Source organism: Hirundo rustica, chromosome 3 (assembly GCF_015227805.2).
Source record: "Hirundo rustica isolate bHirRus1 chromosome 3, bHirRus1.pri.v3, whole genome shotgun sequence".
NCBI lineage: Eukaryota > Metazoa > Chordata > Aves > Passeriformes > Hirundinidae > Hirundo > Hirundo rustica.
Window position 1 is genome coordinate 46,494,064 of NC_053452.1, and position 21,722 is coordinate 46,515,785.

The following is a 21,722-nucleotide window of genomic DNA, read 5'->3' on the forward strand; positions in this document are numbered from 1 at the left end:
GATGAAATGTCGGAGAGGGAACTGGCAGATCCAAACTCTTTGTGTACAGCATAAGCCTCCTTTTCTGTAGGCGGTCTGTACCTTCTCTCAAGAGGAACTCAGTCTGAACAAAAGCAGCTTGTGCAAAGGAAGACCTTAAGATTATTTATTAGAATGGTTTTGTAGGGGATAACCACAAAGTAGCCACTTTCTTGCTGATACTCCAACATGTGAATTTTATGTTTTTTAGCAACTAGTTGGCAATATATTCTACTTTCAAATATTATTGCCAGTAGTTAAAAAATATTTCTTTTGTTAATTTTTTTTTTTTTATGGACTCTCTTAGGTGGAGTGGCAGCCACATTAGATGGGGACAGCCATTCAGATTAAGACATATAACAACAGGAAAATATTTAAGTCTCCTGGATGACAAGAGTCTTCTTCTTACAGACAAAGAGAACGCAGATGTAAAATCTACAGCATTCTGTTTTCGGTCTTCTAAGGTATGGAATCAGTGCAGCATTAATATTACTAGTAATAATTCCAATCTCTCTAGAAAGCAAGATTTAGATACTTTCTGTTTGTTCTGATTGCATTAATTACTGGAGGCTTCTGCTTTTCACTGATTAAAAAAAAAGTGAAATGTATTACAATCAATAACTAAAAAGCTTCTTTTATCATAATTTTTCTATGTATTGCTACCTGGCTCTCCGTTTGTGGGTTTCTTTCTTTTATTCCTTATTAATTTGTTGCTTTTTTATTGTTTCATTGCTTGGGTTGGTGGTTTTTTTTTTGGTTTTTTTTTTTTTTTTTTTTTTGTACTGCTTGCCCATTTTTGAGCAGTGCACTCATTTCTAATTTGTTTTTCTGATTAACTTCTCTGCTTCTTCTTATATCTGTTGTCTGACATAAGAAAAATTTATAATACTGTGAGTCACTGAAATTAAATTGGAAATTCAGGATTTCTCTCAGCAGATACGTTACTGTAGTTTAATCTGAAGTTACCAGAGTTTGACTTATCATTTTGACAGCTTCAATAAACATTTCAAGTTTAAACCAGTACTTTTGTAGTGGGTAAACAGTTAAGAATAATACTATGATAAATTCTTAAATATCTTTTATTTCTCATACTTATCACCTGTTGCATTTTGTCTGAAATTTTTCTAACAATGATTTTGTTGTTGTAAAAAACTTTTTTCTAAAGTACAAAGTAATAGTAAACATAAATACACAATAACTTCTGTGTACCATTTATTTTTATATATATGTTAATTATTTGCCTGCTTGGGAAGATAAAAAAATAAAAGGTACCCAAAAGCAGGTATATAGACTTTTGCAACTAGATAACAAAGACTGTAGTTCAGGTGATGGTTTTGAGACCCAATGTATCTTTTTTGAAACAAATTAGAAAAAGTCATAGAAGTGCTTAAGTATTTTAGGACAATGCAGTGCAACCATATTGGGGATTTCCTGTTGCAGCTAGTATAGACTTCAACACTTGAAAGCTGGAGGGATAGAATAATTTACTCACTGATTTTCAAGACGAGTTGTCAGCAGGGATTGCTCCAAAAAGAGTGGTGTGCTCTAGTGTTACATTGTTTATTTAGTCCAAAAAATAACTCCAAGGCAAAAAGTTTTAGCAATAAAGAATGTCTTGTTGATATGGATAAGATGGTTTGTCTCTATTTTATATGTAACATATTTTCTATGTGAATAGATAATATCTTCAATTTCTGTATGAAAAGTGGCTTTCATGTTTACAGAGATAGTGCTGAAAATTAATCACTTGCAAACTTGAAGATTTACATGCAAATATCTAGGCTCAACATTTATTTTTTATACCTTATTATTTGCAGGGGTTCATCAACTTAAATGTATTAGCTTGCCAGTACTTCATTTAAAAATTTGCCCAGAAGAGAACAAGAAAGCGAAAGGGGGTGTGTGTGTGTGTGTGTGTGTTGTGTTTGTTTGTTTTGTTTTATTTTTTTGAAGAAAGCTTGAAAATATCACAAACAGCGCTCAAAAGATAAGGGGTTTTTGGGGAGCTAACACTCACTTCATTTTTCTTTCTGGTAATTAGCCTTTGTTCTCTGGTTATCATGTATCACCTTAATAATTATCATTAAATACAAAATGTATTAGCCTTTCAAGAATCTGAAATTTGGAAAATTTTTTTTTTCTTTATCTCATCATTCAGTAGTTCTGCTTCATTCAGCACAGGATGTCCAGAGATATCTACAATTTATTTCCCAAACTGTTTCTTTTAATAGACTTGTGTTTGTAGAGATCAAATTTTGTGGATTTTTTTTTCCTCTTCCATTTGCTCAACATTGATTCTTTTTTATAAAGAACATTGTTTTAATATCACTGTTCCACTGAAATAAGGTAATTTTACCAATTTAGAAATGTTTGTACATTCTGTAACAAGTCTACTCTTCCTACCGCTGGTTTTTTCCAGTGGACGGAAATAATCAATTTTAATAAAATTCTATGGCTTGTATTTTCAGCTTTTTCTTTCTTCTTTTTTTCTTCTAAAATTTTACGGAAATTATATTAACGTCACTTGAAAAGTAGCCATAGATTAGCTTCTTGCAGTTGGTAAGGTCTTGAAATATCAGTCCTGCAAGTGTGCCACAGAGAGTGAGGGTTAGGTCAGATGACAAGAGGTAAAATTGAAAGGATAAGCCTTAATCAAGGCAATCCATTTTGGAATCCTATAAGGAGCTAAAGAGAAACATTAGACTGAAATAATGGTTAAGGTGAGGCTTCATAGAATAGTTTTTCAACATTAAAACAAAACCATTTTTAAAAGATTTTGTTTGTTTAGCCCACAACAAAAGTGGGAAGATTTTGTGTTCTTGTATGTGTGGAATAAACACTGTTTATAAAGAGAACAGCCTTCTGGAGAAAATCTGGCCTATTGTTCAATAAGCCTGTTCATTTCTGATGCATTCTTGTTTTGCATTACTGAGATAGTTTACAGACTTGCTAAACCCACTTGTTGCTGTTTGTTCCAGTGTAATAAATGAAGATTTTTGAGCCTTGTTTAGACAAGGTCGATCATCTGAGAATGGGTTTAGATTACAAATAAAACTGAAGGTTTTATTTGTAAGGATGCTGTAGGAAGAATTAGCAGATGGTTTGCTAATGAGAGGTTACATATGTGTTAAGAGCGCAGCTGTCAATTTGCACCATTTAATGTCTGTGCCAATGCACCATTATTAATTAGTGACCTGGTGATTTCTGATATTTTTCAGATCCTTATTTTCTCTGATGAACTGTTTTACTGTAGATAATGAGATTAGTTCATTATATATGCTTTCTCAACTACCTGCTCTTTATTGTTATGAACTCGGCATTCCATTTAAATCTTCCCCTTTTTAAACAATTTGTGGTTCCTGTTCACTCCCACAAAAAGCTCTATGTCTTGAAGTCCCCAAATGAATGGTCTAATGCCTGCTGCACCACTATCCACTAGTCTACAGTTTCTCTCCTATATGTAATTCAACTTTGACACTAAAATTGCTTTCCTGGCTACTACATTTATTTTGCAGGACAGAGCTTACTTTAATGGGATTGATTTCATTCTGGGATTTAAACCTACGCACAGAGCTGTTAGTGTACTTACATCAGTGAGAACAGAGGTTTTGTTTGACAAATTGTTGGCGCTGCAATTTTATGCCAAGTAAATTAATTCTAATTGGAATGAAGATTTCAATATACAACTCCTTCACTTTCTGTTACAGGTAGTAGATTTTTAACAAAGAATTCAAAAATTAAATTAATCATCCCTCATCTAATTTACAGTGCTTTATGAGAAAATTTGTGAATTCTCGTGTTTACATCTTAAGAAATTAATTGTGAGACCTGAAAAAAAGAAAGTCTTACAGTGTAGGAGCACAGTACGTGTTTACAGTATCTTCTAGTTATAAAGTGAATTCAAAAAACTGGAGCTTGAAATCAGGATCTAATTTTTCTTTTCCTGTATCATCATTTGTTTGCAATGTCATATTATAAGTAGCTTTTCAATTTCCAAGTGTTAGAACATTCAGGTTATTTGTGCTAACTTTTGAAATAATTGAATACAAGAAATGATATGAGGAAAAGAGTAGGTTAATAAGGAAATAGAGGCACACAATAACTCTAATTGGCATCAGATTATTAATAAACCAGTTACTACCATTGTATCAATGGACAAGATTTTAATAAGAATTTCAGCACTTAAGAAGTGCTGAAAGTAATTTACTAGGCAGTGAAATTAACATCTGTATTCAGAAACAATCAGAAAACAAACTGAATTGATGAATATATCTGAAAGTTTCTTATGAAAAGGAATCATAAGAATTTCACCTCCATACTATTGTACTTTTTTCTTGCAAATGCTTCAAAATGCATTCATGACCGTAGGCTGAAAAATCTAGTTACAGGACATTTCCCTTTACTTAAAAAATACTTTAAAAAGCCTTTCATAAATTAGAGGTTTTTTTCTGTTCATGTACGAACCCTAATCTTCCTCAACGTTTACTGTGAAGCTGTCTTCCCACATTGTCAGGGTTCGTGTGTATCAAGTAATCATTCTTTCAATCTTTCCTGAGTGCAGACAGGTAGAACACAAAGTTGTTTTTGTCTCACTCTTTGTAATGTTACTCCGAGTAGCTGCAGGAAGATGTTTGTCATCTCCTGCTGTTCAGGAGAAGCCCGGAACGCTGAAGGTGTACTTGGTTAAGGTGGTCTTGTTGCATACTGAACGTACAGCCACAGGTGTATCAGTGAGTTGAACCATATGCTTTTGGAGAGATTAAATGGATGATTGGCTATGAAGCAGGATGCATGGGCTGTTTATCCATACAAGTCTGTTCAGAAGTAGTTAGGAAGACTAGGTATTGGGGAAATGCCTCAAAATACCACAGACTCTGGTGTTGTTTGGGATACTACATTTCCTCTCTTGAAACAACTTCTGTCTCTACAGGACACGAGCTGAAATGGCGTGCTGTCACGCCATTAATAGTTTGCAGGCCACCATGCAGAGTTGGATTGCTTTTTTCAGGAAGCACTGAGCCCATTGTTGGGCAGTGACATATTAAAGGCCATTTCTCAGTGATCGTTGGATGGAACTCATCTTTTCCAGGCCGGATAAAGCCCCAAGTGCCCAAGAAAAGGCTCGTGGACGTTAATGTTGGTTTCAGCTAGGGGAGTTATTGAATCTGGGGTTGTTTTGTAAGCTCTTATGTTTCAGTAATGAGATGTGTTGTCAGTTATGATCCTAGTTCTTTCCTAGGTAGGTGAAATGAATGCACACAGCCTTTCAAGTTTAACAGGCTAGGTTTTTGCGCGGATGGGATATCTCTTTGAATTTAACGAGAAGTTAGACTTCCCCATTTTTGAGAATTATTTTTAAAGAAGGTTCTCAAATATTCTTGTAGCTCCTATTCTGGACAATTTCCTAATACTTATTGTTTTATGCAAATGTTATCATGTTGATTATTGTTTGTGTATACATTTTTTTCTTCATCAGGAAAAATTGGACATAGGGACAAGAAAAGAGGTGGATGGAATGGGAGCACCTGAAATAAAGTATGGGGACTCAATATGCTTCATACAACATGTAGATACAGGCTTATGGCTCACATACCAGTCTGCTGATGCAAAGTCTGTAAGGATGGGTTCCCTGCAGCGAAAGGTAAGACTGTAAATAAGGCTGCATTTCATTCACTCACAGTCTCATAGGCTGGGTGGGGGCTGGGAGGTTGGGAAATGAAGGGAGCTGTGTGAGCCAGCTAATTTCTGGATTTCAAATATTTGAAGCATGTTTGCCAGATGAAAGACTGTGTTCTTTTCAGTCAAATATTGAAAAGTTAAGTGGTGTACTTAATTCTCAAACTGAAGGCCTGACAAAGTCCATTTGTTAACCTGTAGATGTTATCTCACAAGTATTGATAAATTTAGATATATTTGATTTCAAACTAAAATATTAGTAACAACCTATAGAATATGCTATGATTCCTTTCTTTAATATAGTTTGGATTGAGGAGGCTTTTAGTTCAAAGTATTTTTTTCCACATTGTGTATTGCCTTTTGGGCTAGAATGTTCAAATCTCCTAGCCCAGATTTCGTTCTTTATTGAATAATTGCAGCCAAGCTGAATGCTAGCTAAGCATCATAAAGTAGGGAAAAGATTCTTTTGCAACTTAACACCTGTAGTGTTTTCCATGACCATTTTAGATACCAGAACTACACAGAGCAGAGGTTACAATATTTATGTGGATTGGGTTGAGCCATCCAGTCCATCAGAACCATGATAACTAGACATGAAAAACTGTAAGTTACTGGAAATTACTCAAAGCATAGGCAGAAAAGGCCAGTAGCACTCTTAGAATCTAAATGAGGACCAGTAAAAAATACCTGTTGTGACCTTTTCTGCTTTAGGGATTTGCTGCTCTGTAAGGGAAGTGCTTTTGTGTTGATAAAAAAAAAGAGCGAATAAAAACCCGTTAGGTTTGTTTGTTTGTTTGTTTGTTTTTTAAATAAAGCATGTTGTTTGCAGAAGCTATGGCTTTGACATTATTATGGCACTGGACCTGCTGGCTCAGTACAGGTGACCTTGGATGTGAGAAACGAAACCATGGAATTATCTGTTTTTAATAAAATAATAATTTTCCATGTGACTTCATAATTTCTTAGGCTGCCTTCCTATTTCCATGTGAGTTTTCAGACTTCTTATTTAATGTCTCATTTTGCAGTGACTGCTTCTTGCTTTTGTTCTCAGGCAATAATGCACCATGAAGGGCACATGGATGATGGTTTAACGCTGTCCAGATCTCAGAATGAAGAATCCCGTACAGCACGTGTCATCCGTAGTACAGTCTTCCTTTTCAACAGGTTCATAAGGTGTGCTTTTAAAAAGATCTCATCACTTTTCTTTTTTTTCTCTTCAGTTTTATTCAAAGTTGCCATTAACACAACAGGGAACAATTTATCTTTCAGAAAACAATAGATCGATGCTTCTCAAACTGGACCTTTGTCAATTTTTTCTGCTTATCAGCAGATAAGCACCTTGAGGGATGCTGGTCAATTTTTTTTTCTCTGTCTTCTAACATTAATTTATTGCTCAATCTTGATTTAAATGCATAAACATACTGAAAATGCAAACAAACCATAAAAGAGATATTTCCTTGCCAGGATTTGCTTTAAGTCAGGTAGTGCATAATTTAGCTTTTTCTTTTCTAAGTACGGTTTTTAAAAGTGATCTTCCTTGAAAAATCTGGAAGAGTGAGATAACTGTATTGATCAGTAAAAAACACAAATGTACTGAAGAAATTCATAGTATCAGGAAGAAGGTGTCTTTAAAATTATACCTTCTTACTACTCTCACATTACAATTTATTTGTTCCCTTGTAATGCTGCTTGTTTCTTTAATACTTTAAAACATGAAAAATGTTGTGTTGTATTTTATAGTAATTAGGCATTTAAAAATCCTGTCAGGTGTATGCAATTTGCATTTATCTTCCTATTCCTAAATAATGCTGATAAAATGCTAATTTTCAAATGCTTGTGATTTCTGTAATTGGTGAAAGGTCCTTTCATCAGTGTAAATTGCATTAGGAAAAAAATGATACGCAGTAAGACTGTATGGAATGATAAGACTTTCATAAGAAGTCATTCACAAGAAAAAAACTGTGGAAGATGGTGACCTGAAGCTACCATGTCCTAAATAAGGGCACATACAAAGACAGAGACATACCAATTTGTTGAAAAGCGTATAACAAGGTACTTAAAAAAACCAGGACAAAATCACCATTCAGGAGACCTGTCTAAGTATGACATTTGAAATACAAAGGAAATATAAGCCCTAGGTCACTTTGTAATTAATAAACCTTCATAGAAGCTTCTAAGAATGCCATAAAAGATAAAGACAGAGAAAGGCAATTTAATGATAAGGTTTCGCAAACCAAGGTATTTCTAAATTACAGTGGAGATTTTTGTGGAGTGCACAGGGAGTCTAAGGCAGTGCTAAACAGTTTAGTTTTGGCAGGATGTTACCTCAAAAAGAAAAAGCTGAATTGAAGAGGATGAAAATTATTCTTTTAAGCGTATGTTCCAGTTCTTCCGCACAAAGTCAGCAGAAAAATTGCACTTTGGATAACATGGTCACAATAAAATTAATTTTTAAAGATAACTTTTGTAGCTATCCTTTTGAAATTTGCAAAGGGATTCAGCTGAGAAAGGGACAGGTATAACATGGATGAGAACAGTCAGCACTCCACTTCTAAGAGAGAATGTTCATAGACTTCAGCAAGTCAAGCTTAAATTGGGTATCAGGGAAATGAAAAGGCTAATGAAGTGCTGAGACAGAGTATGTAGATGTGCTACATCTTTACACACTTAAAAGGGCTTAAGAAGAGGTTAGAGATGTGTTTGAGAGCTTCCATGGGCAATCTGGACCCTCCTCAACACCACAGGACTGGTCTCTTTAACTTGTATCCGTTCCAGTTTCATGATGCTTTGTACTGGTGAACAATAACTTCTCTTCATCTTCTGCTCTGCCTCTGTAACTGCTACCTCCATAGGTAGGATATTAAAATGTGTTTTTTAGATTTGAAAAAAATTTACCAGCAATAACATTTTTCATGCTTTCAGGTTTTATTTGGGAAAGGGTAGGTTGTTAAATGGAGAATGGGCAGATATGAAGAATTTTTGAGAAGTTGCTGTCAGAAAATGAGCTTTATGATCTAAACAAACTTTGCTTTTAAATAAATAAAGAGTTTGAACGATAAAGTAAATTAATTTTCAATTCTCAGGAGACTTTGCATCTTCTTGCAGGGGCCTTGATTCTCTCAGCAAGAAAGTGAAGTCTTCCACCATCGATTTGCCTATCGAGTCTGTCAGTCTGAGCCTTCAGGACTTGATTGGCTACTTTCACCCCCCTGATGAGCATTTGGAGCATGAAAACAAACAAAACAGGCTCCGAGCACTGAAGAATCGCCAAAACCTCTTCCAAGAAGAGGTACTTCTCTGTTTAATCCTGATTTTCCACTACGTTTTCTGCAAGAATTCTTTCACAGTGTCTGTAGTGTTGATGTCTAATATGGATTATGCTTGCAGTGGGTTTTTATCCTTTAAGAGTCAAACTGTTTGCCACATTTGCAGTCCCTCTAGATCTGCTGCATATTTATCCTGCATATTTGAAGAAATACATTTACAGCCTTACATCTTTTTCCCTTTATGACCTTGTGCCTAGAACTCTACCCATAATTTTCTCCTTATGTGTGAATCCATTTTTTCTGTTGCTGTAGAAGGATGTTTTGGATTACTAAGCATTCTTTAAGCATTTTGTTTAATATGATGTGTTATTTCTCAGGTAATAATAGTTGCCTATGCTTTATCAGATGCCTAAGCTTCCTCCAGAACAAAATCTTGCCTAAAATTATGTCATTAATACTGTCTATTTTTGTTTTAATTTGACCATCCTAAATGGCAAATGTTTATTACCTCTGTCAAGGAAAATTTTCTGTTAGGTTTGCTTGTTTCACTTTACGCGTATACTCTTGTGTTTTGCATATCCTGTCCTTGCATGTTTTGGTTTCTTAGATTTCTGAAATTCTTTTATCTTTGTGTCTAAAAATACTTTTTTTTTCCTCTGACGTTATGAGCTTTTTGATTTTTAGGGGATGATCAACCTTGTACTTGAATGTATTGATCGCTTGAATGTATACAGCAGTGCAGCTCACTTTGCAGATGTAGCTGGGAAGGAAGCTGGAGAAGCATGGAAATCTATTCTGAATTCTTTGTATGAATTATTAGGTAAGACATAATATTGATTTCTTCGATAGTTTTAGCTCAAAATAGTAAAGAATAAAGAAGTACGTAACTGTTGCAGTACACAAGAATTTCCACTGTGTAGAAACTTAGAATACAAATTAAGCAAAATTTTTGCATTTGCAATTATTTGATGTATTAACAATCAATTAAAGAAGTAACGTCAGGAAGTGTAAACATTTTAAAGTATCCAGACTAGGTCCAGAGGCTTAATATCTCCATGAAATCAAATGACGGCCTTTTGGGGTGTAGATAGTAGATGATGGAGTATAAAATTCTGTGGTTTGGTTATTTGTAGATGTTAGAGTAGAGTTGAATTTTTTTGTTATAGTTTAGTTCATCTCTTGTTACATTAAGCACAGTGCAGACTGGAGGAAGTAGTGGCTTGATTTCCAATTGATGACGCTTGAAAACTCCTTCTGAAGACTTTGCCTTTTTTGCACGAAGTATTGCTTCCATGGACTTGTGAGATGAGAACCAACAGAGAAGCTTTTGTTGGCTTCCCAGTCTCTGTGCCCCCCCTGCCCTCTGATGTTACTTCTCTAACCACATTATCTTCTGGCAGCTAATGCTTAGGAAGCCTGGCTTTGATCTGGCTATGATGAATTTGTACATTGCTCTGTTCTGAATAATGCTGAATCTGTACAGTAATTACATGGATGACAAATAGATATTGCTTGCTCAGTCTTGCTTCAGCAAACAGTACTTTGTTTTTTGAGTCTGCACATAAATAAAAATAAACTGTGATGTCTTTTGTCATGTCATTGATGTGTTGTATTTCACTGTGATGAGAATGAAGGCATTTATAGATGCTGAGGCTGGATACTATCACATATAATCTTAGAATGGTTTGGGTCTAAGAGACCTCTAAAGGTCATCTAGTCCAGCCACCCTGATTGCAAAAGATACTTCCTTATATTCAATCTAAGTCTACTGTCTTTCAATTTGAAATAATTGACATATATCTACTAAAGCATTTGTCCTTTCTCTATTACAAATACATACATTCACTGTGAACTTCTAATATAACCTTTTGCACTACAAAAGAATGTGCAGGAGTATATGTGGCGATGAGATGTTAATGTCTGACTGATCACATCATGGTTTTTATTTCTTTAAAACTGAATGCTGATCTTGTTTAGAGTAGTAGGCAATAAGAAAAGCAACTGTAGGATGTTATTTTTTTGTTTTCACAAGTGTCTGTGTGCCTCATTTAATGCACAGCTTTAACCGATGGATACTAACCTTTCACAAACTTGTGCAGAGCAGCATTTATGAAACCATCTGTATCCCATTACTGTTAATGAAGTTAAATTTAGTGAGGTGTTGAGCCCTGAACTGTTACTGCCTTCATTTTATGTTCCTACCTGAAGCACAGGGAGAATGTGTGGCTTGCTTATGACCAATTAGAAAGCCACTGTCAGAAACAGTCTGTTTTAACAAGGTGTCCCCCCTGTTATGATTCCCAAGTATTTTCACATAACTGTGGTCATGATTAATCAAAGGTGTAATCAGGGTACATATTTTTTCTATTATATAATACAGCAAGAAAAAGGGGTTTGTTTGTTTATTTTGCACTTAGGGTTTGATTTTCCTCGTCAGAAAACTGGTGAGGAAGCTGCCAGTTTACAGAACTGTCAGTGCTCCAACACTGCCCTTAGTTTCATATAATATTTATATGAGTCTCTAAGTTGAGAGTTGTAATTCTCTAAGTTGAACCCCTTATAAATAAAGCAGCATAAAAACATAGTTGCAGTATAATACAGTGAGTTCGTGCAACAGCAAAACAGAGATTTTAAGAGGCCATTGCCTTTTAGTAAGACCAGTAGTCTCTGCTCCTGGAAATAATCACAGAAACTTCAGGTTGAAATAATTTGTTGAAAGCACTGGAAAACCATCTTAAGAAAACCAGTTTGCCCTGTTCCATGCACCAAACAGAAATCTTTGTGCCTCAGTCTTTTCTTGGAATAGAACAGATGCTTCTCTGAGGGCTTGTGTGTGTGCACATACCTGCAGGTGCATGTAATCCAGTACAGGGCAAGTTTGTGGGTGCCTGCAGTTTTCAGGGAGATTTCAGTTCAGTTATACCTACCAAATCAGTGCATGACTCAGTCTACTTCAATCTTTAGCTTAAAGCACGAAGGTGAAACAGATTCAAAGCAGTTACTTCCTCTGTGCAACCTTGTCAAAAGTATAGCAAACAGGTTCAAGACATCTATCTTTTACTTCCTGTTACGCTTGAACAAATGTATTGTAACAGTAGAAAATAATTTCCATTCATCACCTATGTTGGCTTCACGCTCTGCTTTTGCAATGTTTTCTGCCTTAACAAGAATACTGTTTTACAAAAACTTATTTCTGTAGTAGTGGCTGACTTCTGTGGTGTAAGTATGGGTTTCTTCCTGTAGAGCATTTTGTAGGGATTATTGAGATGACTGTAGAGCCAAAATAATTCTAATTCCCTAAATATCAATTTGATATCAAAAGTATTTCTTATGATGAACTCTAACTATCACTTATATTATTTAAATTTAAATCTAGAACATCAATAATTAAAGGTTAAAACTCTATCTTACTGGATCCTTTCTGACAAGAGAAGACAGGAATTATTTAAATTTAAATGCACTTAAAACTGTGATTTAATTTCTCTCTCTCCTTTTCCCAATAGCGGCTCTGATACGGGGAAATCGTAAAAACTGTGCTCAGTTTTCTGGATCTCTTGATTGGTTGATCAGCAGATTAGAAAGACTGGAAGCCTCTTCTGGTATGCTTTTTAGTATTTTAACTTCCTTATTTGACCAGTTCTAAGTTCTTTAAAGTTGGTGGTGTACTTGTTCAGCTTAATTATAATGAAGTTCTTATTATGATAGAGTAAATTGTGTTAATAAAAGAGGATTTATATTTGTAACATTTTTTATGTACTGGTTTCAGTTGTACTTCTACTTTAAGTTTTGATAGTCCTGCCTTGTAGTGTTAGCTTTTAATTCAGACTAACAAAGCATCTGACAAAATAGCTGTTCAACAGTGTAAGTTGTATTAAGTTGCTTTCTAAGTAATTCTGGTATCTTCCCTTTTCTTTGTAAGTCTGCATGTTTTTCATGATTTGCATCAAACTAAATATAACAAAAGTCCTATCGAATGGATATAATTTGGTCTGCCTAACAGTGTTTACCTATGTAATACATATACATTTCCTTTTGAATCACCTCTTTTGCTCCTGAGGTGTAAATTTCTATTTAAAGTTAAGAAGAAATGTTCTTCAGTGCAGTTGAGACTGTTTAGCTTTAAATATAGTACTTTTTACAATTTCTTTGGAAGATGGCCTCTTGAGAGTCTTTCAAGACTTCTTTTTTGTAATAATGCTACAGTAAATTCAAAGGGCAGGAAGATTTGTAGTCAAACTGGTGGGAATTACAATTGCAGTGTTATATACCTCTCCAGTTATATATTTGTAATTTATTCCCGTCATCCTCTTGGTTTAGTGTCATGTGTTATTCCATGAACTGGAAGGAACATAATGATTGATTAAAGAGTTGGCCTCAGGAACTGAAGTTGCATTCCCCATACACTTCTTTCTATTCCTCAGTCATATGTCTGCTGCAGATTGATGGTGTGTTCAGGAGCCTTTGAAATATTAAGGCCAGGAAGGAAGTATGTCCCCCATTGCAAAGGTTCTTTGTTTTATATTAGACTAGTAAACATTAAAAAAAAAAAAAAAAGGTCACAGGCAGAGCACAGCCTTTTACAGTGGCATTAATAAACGAGAAATACCCAGCTATTGCTGAGTATTCCACATAGTTCTAGAAATTGTCTCAGTGCAGGTCACCATTTGGCACATATTAATAAATTTCTTACCTCAGTTGTATTCAATGGATCAGCAGCAGCTGTGAGAACATATGTGTCATGTAGTAAATGAGGTGTTTGTGTTCCCCTCAGCTTTGTCATTAAACATTCATGGGCATTTTGTTTATTTGCCATAAATCTGTTCCTGACATGAAATGACCAACAACATGGGAAAATATTGTCAAATGTCAGTGGCAGGAATGTTCTCCCTCTCAGAGCTGAGGGTAAACTGACACGGCATTCACTACTTGATTGACAAGATCTGCAGTGGTCGATTGCACTTGTAGAGAGCAGTTACACACTGATGCTTCTCCTCTTGAAGGTTTTTCCCTTTGTCAACTCTGGGGCAAGCAGAGAGTTTAAAAGTCAGTTATTCTTGGGGCTGAGACTGGTATAGAGACTTTGAAGCATTCGCCCATGTGAGCCTCTCCAGACAGCAATGTTTTATGGAAGTACTTTTGCAGAGTTTTGTTTAGTTTTAGTTGCAGACCTATGACCTTAGGGCAGGCAACCTGTTTTACTTACAGGATTACTTCCTACTCCTGGCATGCACCTGATCTGTTTCAGGCTGGTATGTTTATGCTCTGAATGCTTGAGCAGCTGAAGAGGTGAGGCAGCAGGAACATAGGAGTCTTTGCCTGTGTCACTACTTTAGTTCTCAGCTGGTGCCTCAGACAGATGGCTGCTTACAGCACAGGTGTCTAGTTAGAGGTTTGCATATCATCCTGTCATTGCAGCTGGTACACCAAGGGTTGGTGATCATAACTAAATAGATGTTGTAACTGAACGTAATTTGTGTTGGTTTACATTATTATTTGGGGAACCTGCTCTGTCGATGCTGTGTTCTCCTTGCTCTCTTGAGCATTTGAGTAACTGAATTTAAACTGAATCAAGCATTTGAAAAGTGCCAAAATCTAAAGCTGTTTTTGTACTATGCTCCACCTTTGATGTGAGAGCATTAATTTAAGGAGAATGATCTCACAGTTACGCATTTGCATGGGATTTGATTGCAACCTGCTTAATTTCAATGTATATCACTAGATCTTAATGGTGAAACTATTTCCTAGAAGACCTAATTTTACATCTGAAACTCTCAGGGTAAGGGCTTTCAGAAATAATGCAAAACTTTTTGCTCAACTTTTGGAGGTTCAAGATGAAATTTCTTATGATAGCTCTAAAAATGCTGTGTTACATGGTTTCCGCTATGTACATATGTATTTTTAAGTTTTAATCTCAAAGCAAAAAGATTTGATAATTAAAAACTTAATTGTTTATGATAGTATAATAATGTATGAGATGCATTCTGTAAACTGCAGAGTATTCTGACACTAGTTGCTCCGGGTAGTGAACCTCCTGACGTGCTGCAAGAACTCTGAATGTACTAATATTTGCATTCCTCATTTGTTCTGAGTTTTCTGCTAGGAACTAGGCCACTTGTATTCCATTATAAAGACTTTTTCTGTTTTTGAGGGAGTCTGTTATAAAAGATGCTAATTAGGCTGTGCTTTAGTTATCTTGAGCTGCACAGTAGGTTTAGCTTTTAGTATGTAAATGTAATTTTGTGATTTTATGTGGGATGCTTGCTTGCCAGATTTTAAGCTTTATTTGGCTTGACGGGCTGAGGATTTTCACTGTTTTAATTTACAGCGGTAGATCTTTAGTAGGGAGAAATACTGGCTTATATTAAACCTTTAAATTAAGAATACTTGGATACGTATATTAATATATAATAATTTTTTTCCTAAGGTAAAATATTTGTGAGGAAGAAACACCATGTTCTGTTAATCACACAAAAATTAAGTTCACCTTCAACATTAAAGTTGTCAGTTACATCCTCTGTATGTGTTTTCTTGAATGTATTGCAATAAAGATTTGATGCTACCAACTATTATCTGTAAAATTCCTGTTTTCACTTTTTTCTTCTCCTGGAACTAAAAGTGTTATGAAAACAAGACAAAGGCACTAAACATATAAACAGCAACTGTGAATTGGTTGTACAAATTAGATCAGAAATTGATTCATTTCCTAAGCTTCAGTGAAGCAAAAGAAGGAAAATTATTATCTGTCCAAATAGAAATATGTCCGAGAGTAGACCATACTAGAAGTGAGATATCACAAAGCTGCAATCCAAATGCTTCAGCTGTCTCTTCAGTCCATAAATTAAGTTTAGATTAGTCTTTCACTCTGAAATATATTCCAGATGGAATTAACTAGCTGTACTATAATTTTAAAGGCATTAAAACATGGGTTAAAAAATACAGTACAACAAATTAGTAATCTAGTGTTGAGGAATACATTCAATGCAGGAAGCGCTGTTTGCAGCCTGCAGTTGAGCTGCTGGTTGAGCTCTGGGTGAGATGAGAAGCCTTGAAATGCTGACTCAGCATAGCAAAGGTCCCAGGCAGGTGACACTCAGTGACACAGCAGGAGTCAGAGATGCCCAGGTTCCATGTGCTTAGACAGTGAAGGTATAAAAGCCCAGGTGCCCACAGACTCACAGATTGTTCTGAGCTGAAAGGTGCCAAAAAGGTTCACTGAGTGCAATTCTCTGAGTAAATGGTCCATACAGGCATTGAACCCACAGACTTGATATTATTAGTACCATACTCTAACCAGCTGAGATAATCCCAGGCTCCTGTGTTGTGGATCTGTCCTTGGTAGCACCCAGCTTGAGTTGTTATTTAGTTAGTCATTGCTCCACAGTGAAATTATTTTAAGGATTGGGACATCTGAGACTCTGATATGAGAAACTTGGGGTCAAGCTGGAAGGAAACCCAGTCTGACTGTGCAAGTGTGGGGTGTGTAGCTCTAAAGGGTCCACGGTCCAAGCTCAGATGGTACAAGAGAGATGGCCTAGTTCCTAGGAGAAAGCTCAGAACAAATGAGTATTGCAAATATTAGTGTATTTGGTGTTCTCGCAGCATGTCAGGAGGTTCACTACCTAGAGGAACTAGTGTCAGGATAGAGTGGCTCCCGAATGGTTGGACAGGGAAGTTTCTTTAACGCAAATATCCTCCAAGTAAAGCAGGTAATGCCAGGTTTTGAGCATTTTTTTTAAGTGCATGCATTTTCTCCTTGTATTCCACAGTATGACATTAGAGGAGTCAACATATTGTCCTGAAAATAAATGCTTCCTTTCATCTGGTAGTCATTTAGAAAATTCACTCTCCTTACTATGAACTCTGCATATCATACTGTTTAATTGTATTAGATTCAAATGCTTCCTGCTTTACTGCCTTGAGAAACTCCAGTGAAATTGGAGCAAGTCTAGTTGTCTTTAATGCAGATGATCTAAAAGTGAATTAGTCTGAACAGACACAGTACGCTCATGCCATTTTTTTTCTGAAAGACAGGGAACAAAACATATTTGGTAATTAGCATTCAGATGCTATTGTAATTCAAGAAGGTGCTGAGGCAGCTGGATGTAATTGATAGCATGCATTTAATACTGAATGTTTACATCTTCAAAGTATTTTTAATTCTGTTACTGAAAATGTTAAGACTACAAAATGAACCCTGTGTACTATTTTAAGACAAAAAGTTATCACTCTACCCACAGAAAATTCCAAGGATATGGTTGCCAAACTTATGTGGTGTCATTTAGTACTGGATTACTATTTATATTGATAAAGCGTGTTTCAGTGCTACAATGAGAGGTAGCAAACCTCCAGTTACCATGTTTTTTGAATGTAATGATTTTTGTGCATTCCCAGATCACTGTGACACACAAAATAGTTCATCTTGCTCTAGATTACCCCTCTAGATTAAGGATCCTTTAATAACACATTTTTAACCTCCCTAGGTACTTTTAGCATGATCAGAGACCCCTGGCCTTGTCTAGTGGGCAGGCTAGGTGCACTGTGCTACTGCTCTATTGCTACAGAGCATCTGCTCTTTTAGCTGGCTTTCATGACTCCTAGGTTTTTATCCTTTTTAACAACATTGTTACTGTCAGTATTCATAGAATGGTAGAATAATGGAAGTGCACATCTGTTGCAACACAGATCATACCACTGCCAAATTCAGGTTTAGTATGTTCTTTTATTAATAATTAAGGCTTCTTGTGTTTAGCCCTTCAGGACTAGAGAATCACTTTGGAAGTTCACCTCTAGCTCATTATCTACCTGCACTTTCTGTTTACATATGCATGATTTTGTCTACAAATGTATTAAGCAACATAATTTGTTTGGAACCTGTTTACTGAATGAATCAAATTGTCGCTGTATCTGCTGTCTTCCACTTTTTCTGCATTTAAGTCCTTGAGTAATCCCTACTCTTTATTAGTGATGACAGCCTATGTCCCTCAGGCCTCTGGAAAAAACATTAAATAGTATGGGGATGAATGGTAACAGTGCTGTAGATTATCTGTACTGGCTGATGTTCTCTTCCTCCCTAGGATCAGAGAAGGGCCAGAGTACTCTCTCTGAGGCAGAACCATCCAAAAAACCCACTTTTTTTCCCATATCAAGGGGAGTTTGCAGTGCTGCAGTTTCCTTGAATGGAAAGAGGGCATGGCAAATAGAAGACTCATGCTATGGATTTTGCTTTGCAAGGATTAAGCTGAGTGCTTGGAGACATGGCTTGAATAAAGGGCTGAAGCCAGAATGATGAGAGCTGTCCATTGCTAATGAGAATTGCATATCTCTAGATTTAGGGCTGCTTCTCAGCTTTCCTTCAGCCCCTTTGATTTTTCTCATTGTGGCCACAACTGTAGCAACTGATAATGCTGAACTACACGTACAATATTTGTCTTTCCCGAAGGCAGAAGATCCCAAAGCGGGTGTTGATTTGGTCCAGTACACATGGGACATTGTTTTATTTCCCCATTACAGAGAAAAATTTTATTGTTTAATGTTTATTATTAATATTGTTTAATATTTATTATTTATTAATGATTCTTCACGGCAGTGACTGCTGCTTGGGTTTTTTTGTCATATACAATGATTTTTGAAACTATTTCCTGTTCATGAGCAGCAGATTACGAACTATTGTGTACAGTTATGACTTTATATGCACTTCAATTAAATAATTCTTTTTTTCCCTGCCCAGGAATTCTAGAGGTTTTACACTGTGTGTTGGTAGAAAGTCCAGAAGCTCTAAACATTATTAAGGAAGGACATATTAAATCAATCATTTGTCTTTTGGACAAGCATGGAAGAAACCATAAGGTAGGTAAAGACTAAACAAGTATATTAAGATGAACAAAGAAAGCTTATTCTTCTGTGTGGAAGTTAATTTCAGATACTTTAATACTTTTTTGATAACGAGGAGTGAAACTTAACCTGAAATGTGTATGAGCAGTTTGAAGAAGCAAAGAGAAATATTACCTTCTTTTTGGCAAAAACATTGATACATAACAATTCCTGAGGGAAGATTGTTTTAATGTTAGGAGAATTTCAGAATTGTTCTAAAATAAAACCTCTGTGTTGGATGAATTACATACCATTACATGTGTTCCAATAACAAGGTATAGAGCATTACATTGCCTGAAGTAATTAACTATTATAATGAAAAAGTATTTAAGATTAAAAGGATTTTTTTTTTTTTTTCCTCCCAGGTTTTGGATGTTTTGTGTTCTCTCTGTGTTTGTCATGGAGTAGCTGTGCGGTCTAATCAACATCTAATCTGTGATAATCTCCTGCCAGGAAGAGATCTGCTCTTACAGACACGCCTTGTCAACCATGTGAGCAGGTACAAAGAAAAACAAAAAAATCTCTATCTATGAAGAAACAAAAAAACCCCCCCAACTTGTGCTTAAAAGAAATAGTCACTACAGAAATTTTCTTTTACTTCCAAAACTTTTGTTATGGTATTTTATTCTTACTAGGATTTTAAATTCCCTTTGCCATAGTGATTAAATTTGAAACTTGGGTCAGAGAGAGCTGTCACAAGCTATAGCTGCCCTAGACTGTTTTAAGTCTGCAAAGCTGTAGTCTCTTCTAAGGATTATGGTCTAGAGCTAGCTGTGCATTCAAGTTTTTCCAACTTGATGTCCTATGATTGCCTTTATATTTATGCTCTTGTTGAGGATTTCCTAATCACCTTTGGTCAAAATTAAGAATTTAGTGCCAAACACCTTCACCTGTGCCTAGAATATTTAGAGTGCCTTCACCCTTCCTTCCACTGACAGTGTTTTAGAAGCTATCCTCAAGCAGACATTAATGACAAGATAAAACTAATACCATCTTAAACTGATAAAGTATAATTTACAATTATTATTAAGTAAATGTTTTTTCAGAGTTTTAATTGATGCTGAGGCCAAAGAACGTGACTTTGTGTGAAGATCTGTTCTTTTGTTTCATCCTTGTTTATTTTTATAAGTCTTAATCATTGATTGGTAATGAAAATTGAAATACAGAAATAGTACTTATAATTCAGAGTTCATAAGATTTATTAGATGTTGAAAACCATAAGAACCCCACATGGTATATTTTAGGGAGGCTACGTAAAGCTAAAGGATCTGGGGAACTTACTGTCTCTTAACTTGGCATTGGTGAGGCCACACCTGGAACAACTGTGTTCAATTTTGGGCCTCTCACTACAAGGAGATCCTTGAGGAGCTGGAGCATGTCCAAAGAGCAGCAATGGAGCTGGTAAAGGGTCTGGAGCACAAGTTTTATGAAGAGTATCTGAGGAAACTGCTTTGTTTACTCTGGAGAAGAGTGGACTCAGGAGAGACCTTATCCCTCTCTACAACTCCCTGAAAGGAGGCTGTAGCCAGTTGGTGGTCAGCCTCTTCTCCCAAGCAACCAGTGACAGGGCAAGAGGACATAGCCTCAAGCTGCACCAGGACACATTCAAATCGGACATCAGGAAGAATTTTTTCGTGGAAAGGGTGGTTAAGCATTGGAACAGGCTGCCCAGGGAAGTGTGGAGCCATCATCCCTGGAAGTGTTCAAGAAATGACAGGACATGGCACTTAGTTCTGTGGTTTAGTTTTCATGAAGATATTTGATCAAATGGTTGGACTTGATGATCTTGGAAGTCTTTTCCAGGCTCAGTGATTCTGCAATTCATGATTGAGCTTCTAGGATGACTTTGGATCTGATATAAAGAATATAGACTTGTTCCATATTTTTACTTTGCATTATGAAGCTGTGAATGTGAAGATTCTTATTCTTGCAGTTATAAGGAAAAAAAATTTTTTTCAAAAGTCAAAAAGATCAAGAAATCATTGAAGAAATTCAGTGTTAAACTAAGACCTATATACCTTGATCCAAAAATATTTGGCAAAAGAACTTTCTAAGGTATTACTGGAACTTTCTAAAATATTGCTTTTTAACATACTTTTTCAGTATGTTAAATGGAAAACTCTATTCATGAACCTATTTTGAACAAGAATTTGGCTGCTTAGGTTGATTAAATTGTGAAGTCTGGACAAAAGCATAATAAGGTGCTATGTGTTTAAGCAGAAAAGATTCCATTGGTGATCTTGCTAATAATTTACAAATAATATATTTTGTCTGGAAGATAGCTTTTATGAAATACATTTTGTTTTTAAGTGCAATAAATTTTTGACTTGTGAATAGTATCCATAAACATTTGGCAAAAGACAACCCAAAAGACAACCTAGAAGGAAAGTTTATTTGTTTTACCTGATGAAACTTGCTATTTTATAAGCAACTAGATCAGTAAAGTCTGCTTTTATACTGACTTGTATTTAACCATCCATACCAGTCCTTCTTCCTCCCCCTGCATTCCCTTTACCAGAAACCACATTGGGACTAGCTTATCAACATTTTTTGTTGATTAGTCAGCCTGAATGGAGAAAGAAAATATTTATGCGAGTAATAACCCAATCTAGTAGTGGAATATGAAGACTACATACACTCAGTCTAGAAGCTTAAAAGATTTTTTGCAATATGGGTAACCAACCATTGAAGAAATATAGCTGATATTGATTTTGGATACTTCTGTGCTCTACAGCTTTAATTCAAGATTGAATGTCTTTCTTAGTAAAAAGCGGACACAGAAATGATTGTCTGGAGACTTTTTTTTTGGGATGAGAGTCTATATTCAATATTATCCACAAAATCAGATTAGGAAAGCATAGGTTTTTTTCCCCGTCATGACCTTTAGGTATG

General features: G+C 35.7%; 1 protein-coding gene across 4 annotated transcripts in view; it reads left to right on the top strand.

The window, feature by feature from the left end:
• Positions 1–21,722, top strand: part of RYR2 (ryanodine receptor 2) — a 384,235-nt gene that overhangs the window by 186,183 nt on the left and 176,330 nt on the right. For all 4 annotated transcript variants that reach the window (XM_058419591.1, XM_040059776.2, XM_058419590.1 and 1 more), the window contains 8 exons: positions 326–482; positions 5,495–5,659; positions 6,746–6,867; positions 8,800–8,983; positions 9,645–9,780; positions 12,464–12,559; positions 18,688–18,806; positions 19,196–19,329. In XM_058419591.1, the coding sequence (XP_058275574.1) occupies positions 326–482; positions 5,495–5,659; positions 6,746–6,867; positions 8,800–8,983; positions 9,645–9,780; positions 12,464–12,559; positions 18,688–18,806; positions 19,196–19,329 (1,113 nt within the window). The remainder of the gene's footprint in view (positions 1–325; positions 483–5,494; positions 5,660–6,745; positions 6,868–8,799; positions 8,984–9,644; positions 9,781–12,463; positions 12,560–18,687; positions 18,807–19,195; positions 19,330–21,722) is intronic.